Source organism: Neodiprion fabricii, chromosome 2 (genome assembly GCF_021155785.1).
Source record: "Neodiprion fabricii isolate iyNeoFabr1 chromosome 2, iyNeoFabr1.1, whole genome shotgun sequence".
Taxonomy (NCBI): domain Eukaryota; kingdom Metazoa; phylum Arthropoda; class Insecta; order Hymenoptera; family Diprionidae; genus Neodiprion; species Neodiprion fabricii.
In genome coordinates this window covers 16,925,559-16,939,911 of record NC_060240.1, presented here as the reverse complement: position 1 = coordinate 16,939,911, position 14,353 = coordinate 16,925,559, and the positions used below count along the sequence as shown (strand labels likewise).

Below are 14,353 nucleotides of genomic sequence, written 5' to 3'. Positions count from 1 at the left end.
CATGAAATATAACTACAAAACTGTACTTACCGTATCAAATAATATGAAGTGATGTATATAATAATTGGTTTATATGCCTCAGTAAGTAAAAACATGCATCAGTCGCGTGTTTCCCGCTGTTTGCTGCCAAATTTGTTACACAAATATAATTCAATCGGAAACCGGGGTTTTGCGTATTTATTCGCATAAAACATAAACGACACTAGCACGTGCAAGTTTCGGTTCGGGCTGCAGCTCGACATCGTGCGTAGAATTACAGTAATCGTGTTATATTGTAGCGAGTGACATTCGACTGACCCGCATGGTTTATCTCTAAGATCATCTGTTCTGCAGAAACATGCATCAACCTTGCACAATTCTGCCGCAAAGTGCTGCCGAACACGGTCTTGCATGATCGGATGCTGCATGAAATGCTACCTGGGTATAGAGTGCGTTCCGAAACTAGCCGGCTGCGTTAAGAAATCCTTAGGACAGAGTCAGAGCTACTCACGAACTCGGCAGCGCAAAAGAGATAAAAGGTGCCTAACAGCACTGGGAGTTAATTTCGGAAGTCTTCGATCAGCAACCGATCTTTCCTACACTGAGGTTCCTAGTTATTAGAGTAACTAGAGTAACTACCAGCCATCTTGGTCACTATATTTTTCGCACCAACAGGAAATATTTCTTGAAATTGACACTCTATAATAGGACGTAGCTTAATGGCTTCGGTATTCGCAAGTTCGCTTAGCAGCCGATCGCGGCTCTGTTTTAAATCGATTGACAGAAGCAGGGAGACATCGGTCCAGCAGCCATATTAAACTTTCTACGATCAGTTTCTGTTCTATGCTTCCCTTCCTCGTAAAAGGAGCAATGGATTCGCCGTTTTGCAATCGATTTCCTTGCTATTGGTGTTAAAATATGATACGTTCACAAACGCATAGCGCTGTTTAACTGCCGCTAACACCATAATCACCTGTAACAACGGGAATGTAAAATTCGGCTCGAAGATCGACTCTCTAACGGTTTACCCTGTTTATTTTATCACCCTTACCACGTGTTTCCCTAGTTTCTGTCACAATTTAGAAGCTTGAAGTGAACTTTTCGTAATAGTTGGTCCCTTTTTATCGGCATCAGCGGCACCTCTTAGCGATTATTATCCATCAAAGAGTACCCTCGTCGTTCGTTCGACAACAGCGATCACAAAGAAATTTCATTCGGCAGGATCGGAAATGACAACGATATTGATTCTTTGTCTGTAACGAAGAAAGAGGAATGCGAGAAACACGATGTCGGACTTCGTGGAAGGTTGGACTTTAGGGCACACTCTGGGGGAGGGGGCCTACGGCGAGTGAGTATTCATAATTATTTTTCCTCGTTAATCACTGCTTACGCTTTTATTTTCACTCTCTGTTACATCCCGCCTCTTTCATCTGTTAGAAATCACATTGCGTTTAGCGTTTGAAACAGATCTCACATATTTAAAGGATGAATCGGGCATCATTGTAATTAAAATCGAGACGGGAGACAAAACCATTATAACCATCTCCAGTATTATTTGGCCCATGATGATAAACACGGATAAAACATCGTCCCTACAACCTGATAGAAATGATTTGAGTACATTCAAGTACCACAAGCCAAGATATACCAACGATTCGAGGAAAAGTTTTATAATTATCACATTTGAAGTGATCAATCTCTGATATTTTTCTGAAACTTAGATCAGTTGAACTCGAACGAAATCGATTGAAGTCATTTGAAATTGACTTAAATGGTTGAATTTGATATGAAAATCTCTTAAAAATCACCATGAAACCACTTTAAAATTTGCTGAAATCATATGAAATCATATTAAAAAAAATTACTTCGATATTGCATCAAGATCCTTCAAAACTATATGAATTTTTCTTAAAATTGCTTTCAAATGATTCGATTCACACCCAGATCTTCGTAATCACAATACGCACGAGGCCTGCACTCGCAATAATGACTTACTGGAATGTATGGAATCTTATTAGGAGTTTTATACAGTGTGGTGTTTTAATCATCCCATGTGAATATCTGAGAAATGCAAACAGATGTTTTATTTAAAACTTTGAGTGCTACAAGAGGGAAAAATGATGTTGATATGAATCGAGTTTTGGATTGTGTTTTTTTGTTGAGATTTTGTAAGTAACATCTAATTTTAAATAGAGAGTTTGTATTTTGGATATGAGCAACTAATATCGAGATCAAAGACAAGTTTAAGGTCACAGATTTTTTTCTCTCTTTCTTTACTTCAGCCTCATATATTCATTGTCTCTCACCATTGCTGATAAGTTTCTTTACGGACACAAAATTGGTAAGTTCGTAACGATGCAACTAATAATTCTTTATAATTATGAAATGGATCGTAAATTATGATTGCAAACTTTTTAAGGTAAGCAATAATTAAAATAGAATATATTGGAAAAGAAATTTCCATGAAAAAAAAATCATATTTTTTTGAATAAAGTATTTTTCTCGTATCTCTATTTGTATCGTAGCTACGATACTAAAGAGTAAAATTATTTTCATAACTTACAAATATTTGAATATACGTATGTTTCCAATATCTGAACAAACAATTTGGGTAGCAACTTTGTTTTAAATCAAAATTAAAATACCAGTTGATATACAAAAATCACCAATTCTTGGAGAAACCATTGAATCTCGATTTGGAGTACGAATAGAAAATTTAATTACCAGTGTTTGAAATTAATCCTCGAATTAATCCGTCTGTGAAAATTCATTTTATTTACATGTAACACCTACGTTAACCTAAATCTAAAAGCATTAGATATGAAAATAACGAATGAAAACTTGTATTTTTGCAAATACACAGGGTGGAGGGAAAATGTAAAAAGATTAGAGAAAAGAGGGTCACAATATTAAATATTCATAAAACCAAAAGTCCATTTTATAGAAATTTAAAATTTAGAATATCAAAGTATAGAAAAGTCAAAATGTAGACAGGTAATGTACATAAAAAACCAAAATATGGAATCGTTAGAATTCTGATACGTTTATTCCCAGCCGTCATAAAATTGATTCAAAATGAAATATAATGGACATGTAAAAAAGTTATTTAAAAAATCGATGATGTGTAATTGTACGAAATCTCATCAAATCCCGTATTCATCACGAAATTATTTTGAACTCAACATGAAACCCCGTGAATTATGAAGTTGAAGTTCGTAAATTTATTATAACGATGCGTGTTTATGAAAAATCGTTACTTGACACCTTCAGGATTGCCTGAAATTTAGTAAAGTACAATAAACAAAATACATTAATATTTTAAAAAACCAGCACATTGAAAGTCATTCTAAAATTGAACAACAATGAAATCTCCTGATGTTTCGTTACAGTAACATTACAAACTTCAGCTTCATTATGAATTCATCTGAAATCAATTCAAAATGGAAGATTTCTGAATTGTTTTTTACACAATTCGCGGAAATCGTGTTTGCAAGCAAAATAAGCACAAAACATTAGAATTGAATGAAAAAACACGGGAGTTTACTCATTTGAACATTCCAATTATAAGAATCCTTTCTCATATTATTGATATCTTGACTTGCGTAAATCAAAATCCATTAGATTCATTTTTATTACATAGTACAGAGCTTGTTTAATTCGTATGTACCATAATTTGGTAAATTGCAATGCTGGAAATATTTTTAAATGGGTCGTCCTCTCTTAACTTTTGATTTGTAATCTACATCAGTTATTTGCGCCGCCAGCATCGATTTATAAGGTATTATAGTCATCATTCACACTTTCCACATATTCTCAATTTTCTGTTACACATCATGTGACCATTATAAATTTTTCGGTGAATCGTATCTCTCACCAGTTTCCTCTGAGTCGTTGGGAATTCCAGAGTGCAGAGTTCAAATGGACTCAAATAAACGTTTCATGATATTCTTTCTTGCTTTCATTTTACTCAAGATATAAAATATTTTTTAAGTTTTGTATGCCAGTCGATTGTATTGTGCTAAAAATGAAGTCAACTTGAGGTTCTGTCCTTTAGGTAAAAATTATTTGTTTAGAATCGATTTGATTAGATTTATAATTTGATTAGAATAGATTCTTCCAAATTGTTGATTTCCTTCTGAATATCTAAAAAATTATTCTTTATATGCCTGGATTACAAAAGATTCTGATTCATTTATTTTAAAGTCGGCATTATGAATATTAAAATTGGCATATCAAGATCGTGATAAAAAATTAACAATTATTCCCAGTTTGTACTTAAATTTATTTTTTTTTTTTTCAATTCTTTTTTCTCGATGCGGCCTCAAAACATGAACACATTTGGTACAATTTTTATATGAAACCTGCAACAAATTCAGAAATTTTCGTGGCAAAATCCAAATTTTAAAGTGTATGTAGCCAATGAACACAGCATCGCGCTTATTTTATTCTAGAAAAAGTGAAAAGCACAAAATTTCAACTGCGCGATGATGTTACTTTCTTTACAGATAATTTTATACGGTATTGAAATTCAACCCAGTTAATAACTAAGAGCGAAACGACACCAGTGAGAAAGAAACTCATACAATGAACTATGTCGTCTTGAAAACATCTTTTGTCTTGAAAATGAAAGAAAACTCATTCACAATGGAGAATCAAAAGTTGTTCAATTATATTTGCATCAAAATGTGTGGAACGAGATTCAAGAACCCATTTCAGTTCATTGGGTGTTTAAAATACCACGTAACTTGATCTTTTTTCACTAAACGATTCTGCAGATTATTAAAGTTGTTTTGTACGGTATTGCGATGGTTTCTCGTAATGTCGTTTGGAAAATATTTCACGTTCAAAGTTTTTACTTTCCGATCTTTGTAGGGTAAAACTGGTGATCAACAGAGCGTCGGGAGAAGCTGTAGCGATGAAAATGATCGACTTAGCAAAGCACCCAGATGCTCGGCAGAATGTTCGCAAGGAAACTACCATCCATCGAATGTTATCAAATCCGCATATTATTCATTACTTTGGACAACGTAGCGAGCCTGCAATGGAATATATATTCTTAGAATACGCAGCTGGAGGAGAACTATTTGACCGCATCGGTAATACATTATATTTGTTATTTACATGCAAAACTCTTCAAACTGCTTTTTATAGCTAATTTACTGTAAAATGAGAACTTTATTTTGTTTTTATAAAGTTGATGATTGTAAATCAGGAAAGAACTTGAAAGAAATCTAGGGTAATATCATTAGACTTTGGGAAACATATTTGTGCAAGTCAAAAATTAGTGCAATGAAGTTTTGAAATCAAGGAATAGAATTTTTCAACACTCAACACAGCACAGCGATTCACCATTTTAAATTCTAGTCATGAAACATACAAAGGAAACATATATTCGAAAAAACTAATGCAAAAAGTTTTTCTTGAACTCTGTGACAATGGATATTGAAAAGTATGAGGCTGAACTTGGTAACTTTAATGCAAAACATTGGGACAAAACATCATTCTTTCGCGATTTTATAGTGACTGTAAATTAGTTAAGTTTTCAAAATATGAATACGTGTTGTCTTATTATGATTTTCTAGATTTCAAACATTCCTGCAATTGTGAAATAACGATTTTCCGAAACGTTAGTCATTACAATAATGTTACTAACTTCAGCCTCATGTTTCAGTCTCATTATTTTTACATAAACTTTCTTTGTCTATTTGTAATTTTGTTGATATAGAACCGGACATAGGAATGCCTATATGGGAAGCTCAGAAGTACTTCAAACAATTAATATCTGCAGTTGAATACCTGCACAGCAGAGGTGTGGCGCATAGAGACCTGAAACCAGAGAACTTGCTTCTCGATGATAATGACAATCTGAAAGTAACCGATTTTGGTATGGCAACGGTGTATAGATTGAATGGCAGAGAACGCTGCTTGGACAAGAGATGCGGAACTTTGCCGTACATGGCTCCTGAAGTACTAGATCGGCCGTATCATGCAGAACCCGCGGATATCTGGTCTTGCGGAATTATCCTTGTCGCCATGTTAGCCGGAGGTAAATTGACCAGTTATGAAAAATGCACTTGATAGTTTGGAGAGGAAAAAAATTTTTTAAACCATACCCTCACCGGTTTTCTCTTATCATTCATATTTCTAATGCTTAACTTACACTCCTTAGTTTCTAAATGGTCCGTATATGAAATATAGAACTGCCATGGGATCAGCCCTTGGCAGAGTGTCCTGAATATATAGCGTGGAAGGAGGGAAAACTTACGCTCACGCCTTGGAGTAAACTGGACAATACTTCACTTTCGCTAGCCAAAAAAGTTCTCAATCATTTACCGTCGACAAGGTTTACTTTGAAACAAATCAAGGAACATCATTGGATGCTTGCTAAATACCACGAAGGTGAGAAAGACTGTAATTCATTAGTCGTTCGAGTTGTAAAAGTTTATTTTTAAGTAAATTGAATACAATATTACTTGTATGACTTTACATTGACTGGATTTGAAGAAAGCAGCAGGAAAACTAATCCGGTGTTTCCTCAGTCAGGTACTGAGTGACTCTGAGTAAATAGTCTATACTCAAAGCAACTCGGTACCCAACTATGTGAACACTTTATACTTCGGCCTATAGAGCTACTCATTGTTAATTGTTGACTGTTGTGCACAAAGTAAGTAACTCACAATGTCTGGAATCAACTATTTATTTAATTTAGACTTATTAATATTTTTAAACATTATTAACTGATCGAAGACACCTGTGCAATGACTCTGACTGTTATATTTTTAGCTGGCATGAATCATCGTTTGTTTTTTCAGTGAGTTGCGATACCATGAAGGAAGATTTCAAATAGCTATTGCCTTTTCTTTGGTGATACAGCTGTATGATTTCAATTAAAGATCATAAAGCTAGATTACCAAAGCAAAGAACATCGGCTTACTCAACCAATTCTTTGGATTATCCGCCATCACGTTGATCTGCACAGTTCAGAAGAAGAAAATCGAATTTCTGTTGTCCTGTCTTTGGTTATCTAGCTGTATGACTTTTCTACTTCATAAAGCTAGAATACCGAAGTCAGGACGACAGCTAAGATCGTCTAATTTTCCTCCTTGCAAATCCAGAGCTAAACAGTCTGACTAATTCGCTAAATCATCGATACAGAGATTAAATTACCATCATTTTGATTGTTAATAAATTGATAATAATTTGAGCATGACACAATTCAAAAGAATTTACATATCGATTGTGGGATTGCAGATGGGAAATTGGTGGGAAGTGACGTGGTGGATGGAAATATACCAAAGCGACGGTGTTCAGCGAATGGCAACAATGTGTCTAGATTCTGTTTGTCGCAACCTGAGATGCCCGGTATTGAAATAAACAAGACGGACTGTATGAACTTTGAACAAAGGCCAGGATTTTCTTTTTCCCAGCCTACAGACGTAGAGGATTTATTGCTATGCACGCCATTACAAACCACTCAACATACGCAGGGCGCAAGTCAGGTGAGAAAGTCGACAAAATGTTTCATTTTTAAAGTTATAGAAAAACTATAATTTCAGAAAACCATCCTTGAATTAATTGAAATTTTTTATTATCTGACAGAACACCTTTCAAAAATTAGCACGCCGTATGACTAGATTTTTCGTAAAAATGGACGGTGACAACTTTGCAAAGAAGCTGTTATCTGTTTTGGAAAATGAGGGATACACGTGTCGAGTCAGCGAAGTTGGTGTTGTAAGTTATTGCACTACTCTAAATAAACCTTTTGGTAACTTGAGTCAAGTTTGAGATAAAAGTTAAAAGTTACACTGATCATAGATGACCTACAAATTCTAACAAATCGCATCACAAGAAATTTTTTTCATCAAAATAATTGAAATTCTGCTAATATCTTCTTTCAGATCACAGTTGCAACTGTTGATAGACGGAAAATGCCTCTTGTTTTCAAAGCAAATATCGTTGATATGGATGGGAAAATACTCGTAGACTTTAGATTGTCCAAAGGATGCGGTATCGAGTTCAAGCGAAGATTTGTTAAGATCAAAACTGATCTTGGAGACTTTGTTTCCAAAAGTATGGTTTCGTGGCCCATTGCTATTGCGAAACACGACATTGTGTCACAATCATGCTAGATTGACAAAGTAATTTTATACTAACAATATTCAATAATATACATTCTATTTTTCTACTGAATTTAAAATTTGATCTTTAATATTATACTCTTGATTATTTGAAGCTAGAATTCAACTTGGGTTTGTAACATTGAAAATCTACATAACAGCTGTATGGAATAGCAATGGATTAAAGTTGATTTCTGACGAGGTTTATTGAATAAAAAACGAGACAATCGTTCCTCTTACTGTCTTTATACACTTAACAATAGATATGAAAAATTTGTATTGAACATTTTGATGAATATACTGATGAACAATGATGACTGACGCTGATTGCAAATTTACCTTTCACTTGTTACTTCGATATATTATTATGAATTCAATACTTTGCTTCTTGACACTGAATTTCAGAATAAACGCAAATTACATCACACGTCTATTATATCACAAAATGTATACTTCTCATTAATTTTTAAAATATATTTACCTGAAATAGGAAAATTCGTATTATTTCAACAATTGTTCACCTCCGAAAGGTCCAAAGGAGATTTCAGTACGAAATATTACGCTATATTTGATTACTCTATTAAATCCGTTTAAAGACGAGTGGAACTTAAAATTGTCGACAGATCAATTATTTATCTCTTATTACTTTATTTACATATTTCACTTCACCGACGACGATACAATCATGGTTTATATTTGAATGGGAAATTTTTGTTGAAAACTTGGACGATATCACGCAAATATATTAAACCTCATCAGGTAAATAGTTCACGAATTTAGTCTGTATTCTTAAGATAGCTATTCCAGATTGGTGACAGCAGAATTCATTTGGACAATTAGTTTCAGTACTGTAAAGGTATCCAGATTTATAAAGTTCGCAATTCTACATTAAGAATTTTAAAATCGGATTTATTATTGCGAATTACTTAGTCGTGTGCATGTTCTAGAAAAATATAATTTCAAATTAGTTGCTTTATCCTTTTGAGAAGGTCTTTCGGATACAGGAGAATCGATCGTTTATAACCGCTGATCTGAGATAGCTGGATTCCGTTAACTCTATAATTATACCAAAAGAGTAGGCATCGGTTTTTTCCCGGGCCAAGCTTCCTTTGCGTACTTTTTTTTCTTAGGCTCTAATGAATGTGGCTCCGAAGATCCTGATATATCTGGAATGTGGGGCACCTCTGTTTGCATTTGGTGCGGCGCCATTTCTACCTCGGGAGCCGGGTTTGGTAAAGCTATACCAAGGCGAGAAGTCAGTGATGTCAGTGCTGTAGAAAACGGGTTACTAGACATCGACGAATGTGCGTTAGAGAACTGTTCTGGAGGTAAATCATGGTAGAGTTGTGGCATAACAGAACTTGGCTGAAGATGTTTCATCATATTGTGATGATTTTCCTCCGATAACGATATAAGGCCACCCTCCATGCGCATTCGCTAAAAGAAGAAAATATTAACAAATACTAATTAATCTCGACGACAATGAACTGAAAAGGCTGTTTGATTGGTCAATCGACAAAAAGAATAATTGAAAGGGTGAACGATTCCATTAATCGAAGTCTGATTAAATGCGCAGCCCTAATTACTACTATCAAATATTTTATTCTATTAGTTCCATTTATAGTAGGTAAGCATTACAAAATCGAGAACACAACTCGCCAAGAAAAAGTCTGAATTTTTTTAGGAACTTTTTTGTTGAAGCGCAAGGTATCCAGTGCAAGCACTACATTCCTAGTTAGAAAGAGATGAATATTAGCCGCAACTACTTCCATCTCCCTCGCACTTGCACAACACAATTTCAACACCATATGCACAGTCCATACTCTGTGTTTACGCTTATATTAACGTGAAGAGAAATTTGGAAGTCTCTTTTCTCCTTTTATCTTTGATTGATCGTTGGGAACTTAGGAAGTGATACCAAGGAGATTGACTTACTTTACTGGGAACAACAGTCGTTTGTACAAGATTCCGAAATCTACCAACAGATGGATCGACATCTTCAGGATTAATAACTTCCTCGTCGTCGTTGAATGTGATGCCCTTCTTTTTTCTCTTTCTCGTCGCTTTATGAACGTCATCATCCGTTATTCCCAACATCGAGATGCGTCTGTTATGGGCTGTATTAAATTCCGTCAAATTCTGTAGGAGTAAATTTTGAATTAGAAGCATTCTTAGTTATGACATTCAAAAGTTCAACTGCATTTCACGAACCATATCTTTATATACCGTATCGGTCAAGATTCTGAAATAATTCTATAAATACGTAGAACGATAATTGATTATGATATAACCAAAGTTCAAAATGCGTTAGTTATACAGCAAAAAAATTTTTCAATAACCTTAAAAAACGTAGAAGTAATACAAACTTCATGTCCACTATTCACTAAAGATTATTATTTGGCATATCTTACATCAAGCTCAGTTTCAGTCTCCGGAAGCCCAAGTAAGCCACCGGCATCATTATCTTCGGAAGATTTTTCTAGTTCTTCAATTATCGGTCTTGCCCCAGATTGCGGTCTCTCTCGAATAATGTAGTATCTTGTGGATGCGCCAAAATGAAAAGTACTGTCGATTGGTAACTGAGTCGGTTTGTTGGGATCTAGCCGCATATTTCCAATGTAAGTCCCATGTGCTGCAATTGAAAATTGTTAAGGGGGGGGTAAGGTATTTAATTTTTTTTTTCTTGCATTTTTTTTTTATTTTTGAAATTGAATCCGTAATATCTGAAGAATATTGTGTCAAAATTTCAAGTTAATTGGAGCAAAATTGACGAAGTTATGAGTATTTTTATACTTTCCGGATTTTTGTACCTATACCCGAACCGACCCGAGCGCGCTATTGTTACCCGGCGGATGTTTCGACGGCGGATGTTTAGTCGCGCGACTAATTGACGGCTAATTAACGGCAAATTATGCAATAGTCCGAATTCACATTTTCGACAATTGGCGAGCCAAGTTCATGTACGTGATGTTTCGCTCTCTATGTAGTACCTTACCTCCCACTTCCATCTATCGAAATTTCAAGGCAAGGACATACGTGTCTATACCTGGTCTATATATTTTGTCAGTGTGGCGTACAAAATTCAGTCAGCAGGAAACATCCTATCGAGCAGACTTATCCACGCGTTCTTATTTTCGCATAATTTCAGCTCCGTTTTCAATAATTTTTGTAGTTAAATTATTACAAAAATGCCAAAAAAAATTCGAAGATCTGATAGACTATCAGCTAGTTCGAGATTATATCGACCCAAAAAAATTTTGGGTCATCATCAATGATAGCAACATCCTCTATGGACCTGGCATTGATGACTCAGTGTGAGGTATGTCGATAAAATTCGCTTATAAACATTTTAACTGGATTTTTTTGTGTTTAAAACTTCAAAGCGTTTTTCCCACAACTCACGTTTTCAAAGTCGGTGCCCTTGATAACTTCAAAACTACTGCACCGATCCTTTTGAAATTTTGAACACTGTTTCTGTACATCATTTACGAGGTAACGCTGTCGAGTTTTTTTTTTTTTTGTTCATAATTTTGATTTCGCAATAACAAATTAGGCAATTTTTTCCCAAAAAATTGTGTTTTTCACTTCAAAGTGTTCGAAAAAATGAAAAAAATTGGAAAAAAAAAAAAAACTCGACAGCGTTACCTGGGAAAAACTATTATCTAACGAATGAACTTTGATTTTTTGATTTTCGATGATCCAGCACCAAGTTATGAGGGGCACCGCAATTCAACTCTTTTTCGAGACACGTCCGAACAATTGCTGCCATTGCCGTATTTTTTAATATTTCTTTGTAAAAATTTGATGAAATATTCTTCGAATGTCATACTTCAATGTACCATTGGTTGAGTAAAGAAATTTTAACTACGTCGTCAGAAAAAAAATCACGAAAACATGGCTTTTTTCGTATGATTTGACCTTACCCCCCCCTTAAGGCAAATTAATGAAGTAAAAGCTGAAGGTGGTTGGTTGACCAAAAATATATACTTTTCATTCATTTTATTACGAGATAGTCAGTCGTAATTTCTTTAGATATGCAAACAGAAAATGCTACAATTATAAACGAAAGCTTGGATATCGATGCTTTGTTTCAAATTGCTGCAAATTAATTAAAAGTGTAGTAGGTTCGTTTTCACTCTAGAATGGCTCATTTCACTAGGACATTTTTCTGGGATTTCCACAAACTCATAGAAATACTTTTTTTTAAATCATGTTGGCATTGCTAAACATTTAACTTTACAAAATTGCGCAGATATTAATTGTGATCAAAAAATTACAATACTGAATTGACTACTAAAAAACAATAATCTTCTGAAAGGCCATCATAGAGCGAATTTGAACCTGTTAGATTTTTAACTGTTTCGAAGTTATTTTAAATGAAGCATTGATATTGAAGATTTTATTTGAAATTCCAGGATTTTCAATTTTCGCTTTTTTAAAGAAACCTTTGTAGTTTACGAATATAATAGGTTAATACATTCACCATGCACGACTATCTCATGATAAAATTTAAAACAACTATTGATTTGGACAATGGAACTCCTGAAATTATCAATACATGACATAATTAACACCATATGTGATACTCACTGCTACCAAGATCTACTAGAAACGCTCTGTTCAAATGCTTGTGGTAAACTAATGCTGCATGAACTCGGGAACACGAGGCATGATCAATGCAGAAGTCGTTCATTTGCTGGTTGCGGCCGAATAAATAGCACTTCTTTTCGTCCACCATCAATTTCTGGGAAGAGTTTAATTCATTTATAGAGTGATATACTTCTCAGTGGCTCTAAGAGTCTCAAATGGCGTTATTCGTCAGTGATATAGTGAATATGGTGGCTAAAACCACAAGAATAGAGAAATCCTGCTGCGAAAAGAACTAATATTTGTATAATAATCAAAGAAAGCTTTTATAAACAAAAAAGTTCTTGAGTTTACCGGTTTCTTTAAAAACGTGAGAATCGACACTTCTTGAGAAGTAAATTACTGAAACACTAAATTCTTCTAGTAGGCGAATAAGGATATTACCTGGATTAGTTTATCATCCTTTAATACATCCAAATGCAAACCAACCGGAGGTTTGCCAGCCCTGAAAACATAACCTGTTTACAATGTTTGTCATTCTGGTGTTTTGGGTCGGAAGATGCTTGTTATGAAAAATATTTTAGCTCAAACCATTCGTAATTCGGATACTATTGTATGAATTCCTATAATGTAATAATTTCTCGTAATAACATACCAGCTAGGTACTTCGTAATGATTCGCCATTATCTGTCATTTAGGTTGCGTACTTTTAATAAAACATCTATAACCTCAGTCTTCCTACGAATTTAGTAACCATTCTTAATTTCAAAGGAGATAAAGCGAATTTCTGACAAAAATATTTCGTGAAACAAACAAGGGCTGAGTCGATTACAGATTTTTAAGTCGACATTAAAAATAGCTCGGCAAGAATAGAAAACAACTAATCAGTAGCTAGCTTCAAAAGGCGAAATACTCGGTAGGTAAGGGTAGAGTCCTTATAACCTGCAGCGACCACTGAACTCTAGTACTATATAGAGTTAGCCTGCGACCTTCGAATGTCTTAAAAAATTTTATGCCAAAAAATTTCTCCCCAATTGCTTTTAATTGCTCTCTATTCTTTATTGTTTGCTCCCATGCGGTTTTAGAGAAAATCCTAAAAAACGTTGCAGGTACCGTGAGTGGGTAACATTTCCAGTAAAATGGCGCCATATTCAAACAAATATTAGTGCCCAAACGTTCTTTATTCCACCGAAACAGGATAAACGTTATACTGTACATGCTCTAAGGGATGAGCTTTGAGCTGCTCCTTAATTACTCCTTGTTACTGTATTATTTTGATAAATTGCTTCTGCATCGTTTGCGAATGAATCAGAAACAAATGAAAAGAGGGTTTTCTCAAGGCGAAGTATGGTCGAATTCACTTTGATATATCTCTTAGACGAATTGAGGTGCGAATAATCTAATAATATCTCCGCAAACCTCGCAGTTTGCTCCTTTATAGTTTTCGTTAATACTGGAAAAACAACGATGCATCTGACTTGTAGGTTATGTGGACGAGCGGTGAATTCGAAATTGTAACGAAACAAAAAGATGCCGATGCGCTCCACTAAGACTGGATAAAATTAGTAAAAATTACCAAATATATTACTCAAAAAAGTATCTTTAACTACCGATTCTATAGTATAAAATGCAGAAAATTCTGCTTCAATGCAAAAATAATTCGATCGGTA

General features: G+C 34.6%; 2 protein-coding genes across 5 annotated transcripts; one reads left to right on the top strand and one right to left on the bottom strand.

Moving 5' to 3' along the window:
• The first annotated feature begins 776 nt into the window (after positions 1-776).
• LOC124175198 (serine/threonine-protein kinase grp) lies at positions 777-8,410 on the top strand. Of its 2 annotated transcripts, XM_046555196.1 has the most exons (8): positions 777-1,001; positions 1,201-1,327; positions 4,852-5,075; positions 5,705-6,025; positions 6,178-6,378; positions 7,231-7,478; positions 7,579-7,710; positions 7,878-8,410. In XM_046555196.1, exons 2-8 carry the CDS (start codon positions 1,266-1,268, stop codon positions 8,106-8,108), a joined length of 1,419 nt encoding a protein of 472 aa, XP_046411152.1. In that variant the 5' UTR covers positions 777-1,001; positions 1,201-1,265; the 3' UTR covers positions 8,109-8,410. The 2 variants fall into 2 exon arrangements, with proteins under 2 accessions (XP_046411152.1, XP_046411151.1); XM_046555195.1 differs by having other exon boundaries at positions 777-1,327.
• LOC124175199 (nuclear inhibitor of protein phosphatase 1) lies at positions 8,170-13,574 on the bottom strand. Of its 3 annotated transcripts, none has more exons than XM_046555197.1 (6): positions 13,339-13,574; positions 13,128-13,188; positions 12,687-12,840; positions 10,508-10,728; positions 10,032-10,235; positions 8,170-9,533 (listed from the first exon to the last, which is right to left on the bottom strand). In XM_046555197.1, the coding sequence occupies exons 1-6, from the start codon at positions 13,365-13,367 to the stop codon at positions 9,159-9,161; spliced, it is 1,044 nt and encodes a 347-aa protein (XP_046411153.1). In that variant the 5' UTR covers positions 13,368-13,574; the 3' UTR covers positions 8,170-9,158. The 3 variants fall into 3 exon arrangements, with proteins under 3 accessions (XP_046411153.1, XP_046411154.1, XP_046411155.1); XM_046555198.1 differs by having other exon boundaries at positions 13,128-13,201; positions 13,339-13,573; XM_046555199.1 differs by lacking the exon at positions 13,128-13,188.
• Positions 13,575-14,353: the final 779 nt, after the last annotated feature.

Excerpts from the sequence above, each read along its gene's own strand:
- LOC124175198 (XM_046555196.1), top strand. The coding sequence starts at position 1,266 with ATGTCGGACTTCGTGGAAGGTTGGACTTTAGGGCACACTCTGGGGGAG. Across the intron at positions 6,026-6,177 it reads TGTCGCCATGTTAGCCGGAG|AACTGCCATGGGATCAGCCC; the intron begins GTAAATTGACCA and ends TATGAAATATAG. Across the intron at positions 6,379-7,230 it reads GCTTGCTAAATACCACGAAG|ATGGGAAATTGGTGGGAAGT; the intron begins GTGAGAAAGACT and ends GTGGGATTGCAG.
- LOC124175199 (XM_046555197.1), bottom strand. The coding sequence starts at position 13,367 with ATGGCGAATCATTACGAAGTACCTAGCTG. Across the intron at positions 10,236-10,507 it reads AGACTGAAACTGAGCTTGAT|AATTTGACGGAATTTAATAC; the intron begins GTAAGATATGCC and ends TTACTCCTACAG. Across the intron at positions 9,534-10,031 it reads CGACTGTTGTTCCCAGTAAA|CGAATGCGCATGGAGGGTGG; the intron begins GTAAGTCAATCT and ends TTCTTCTTTTAG.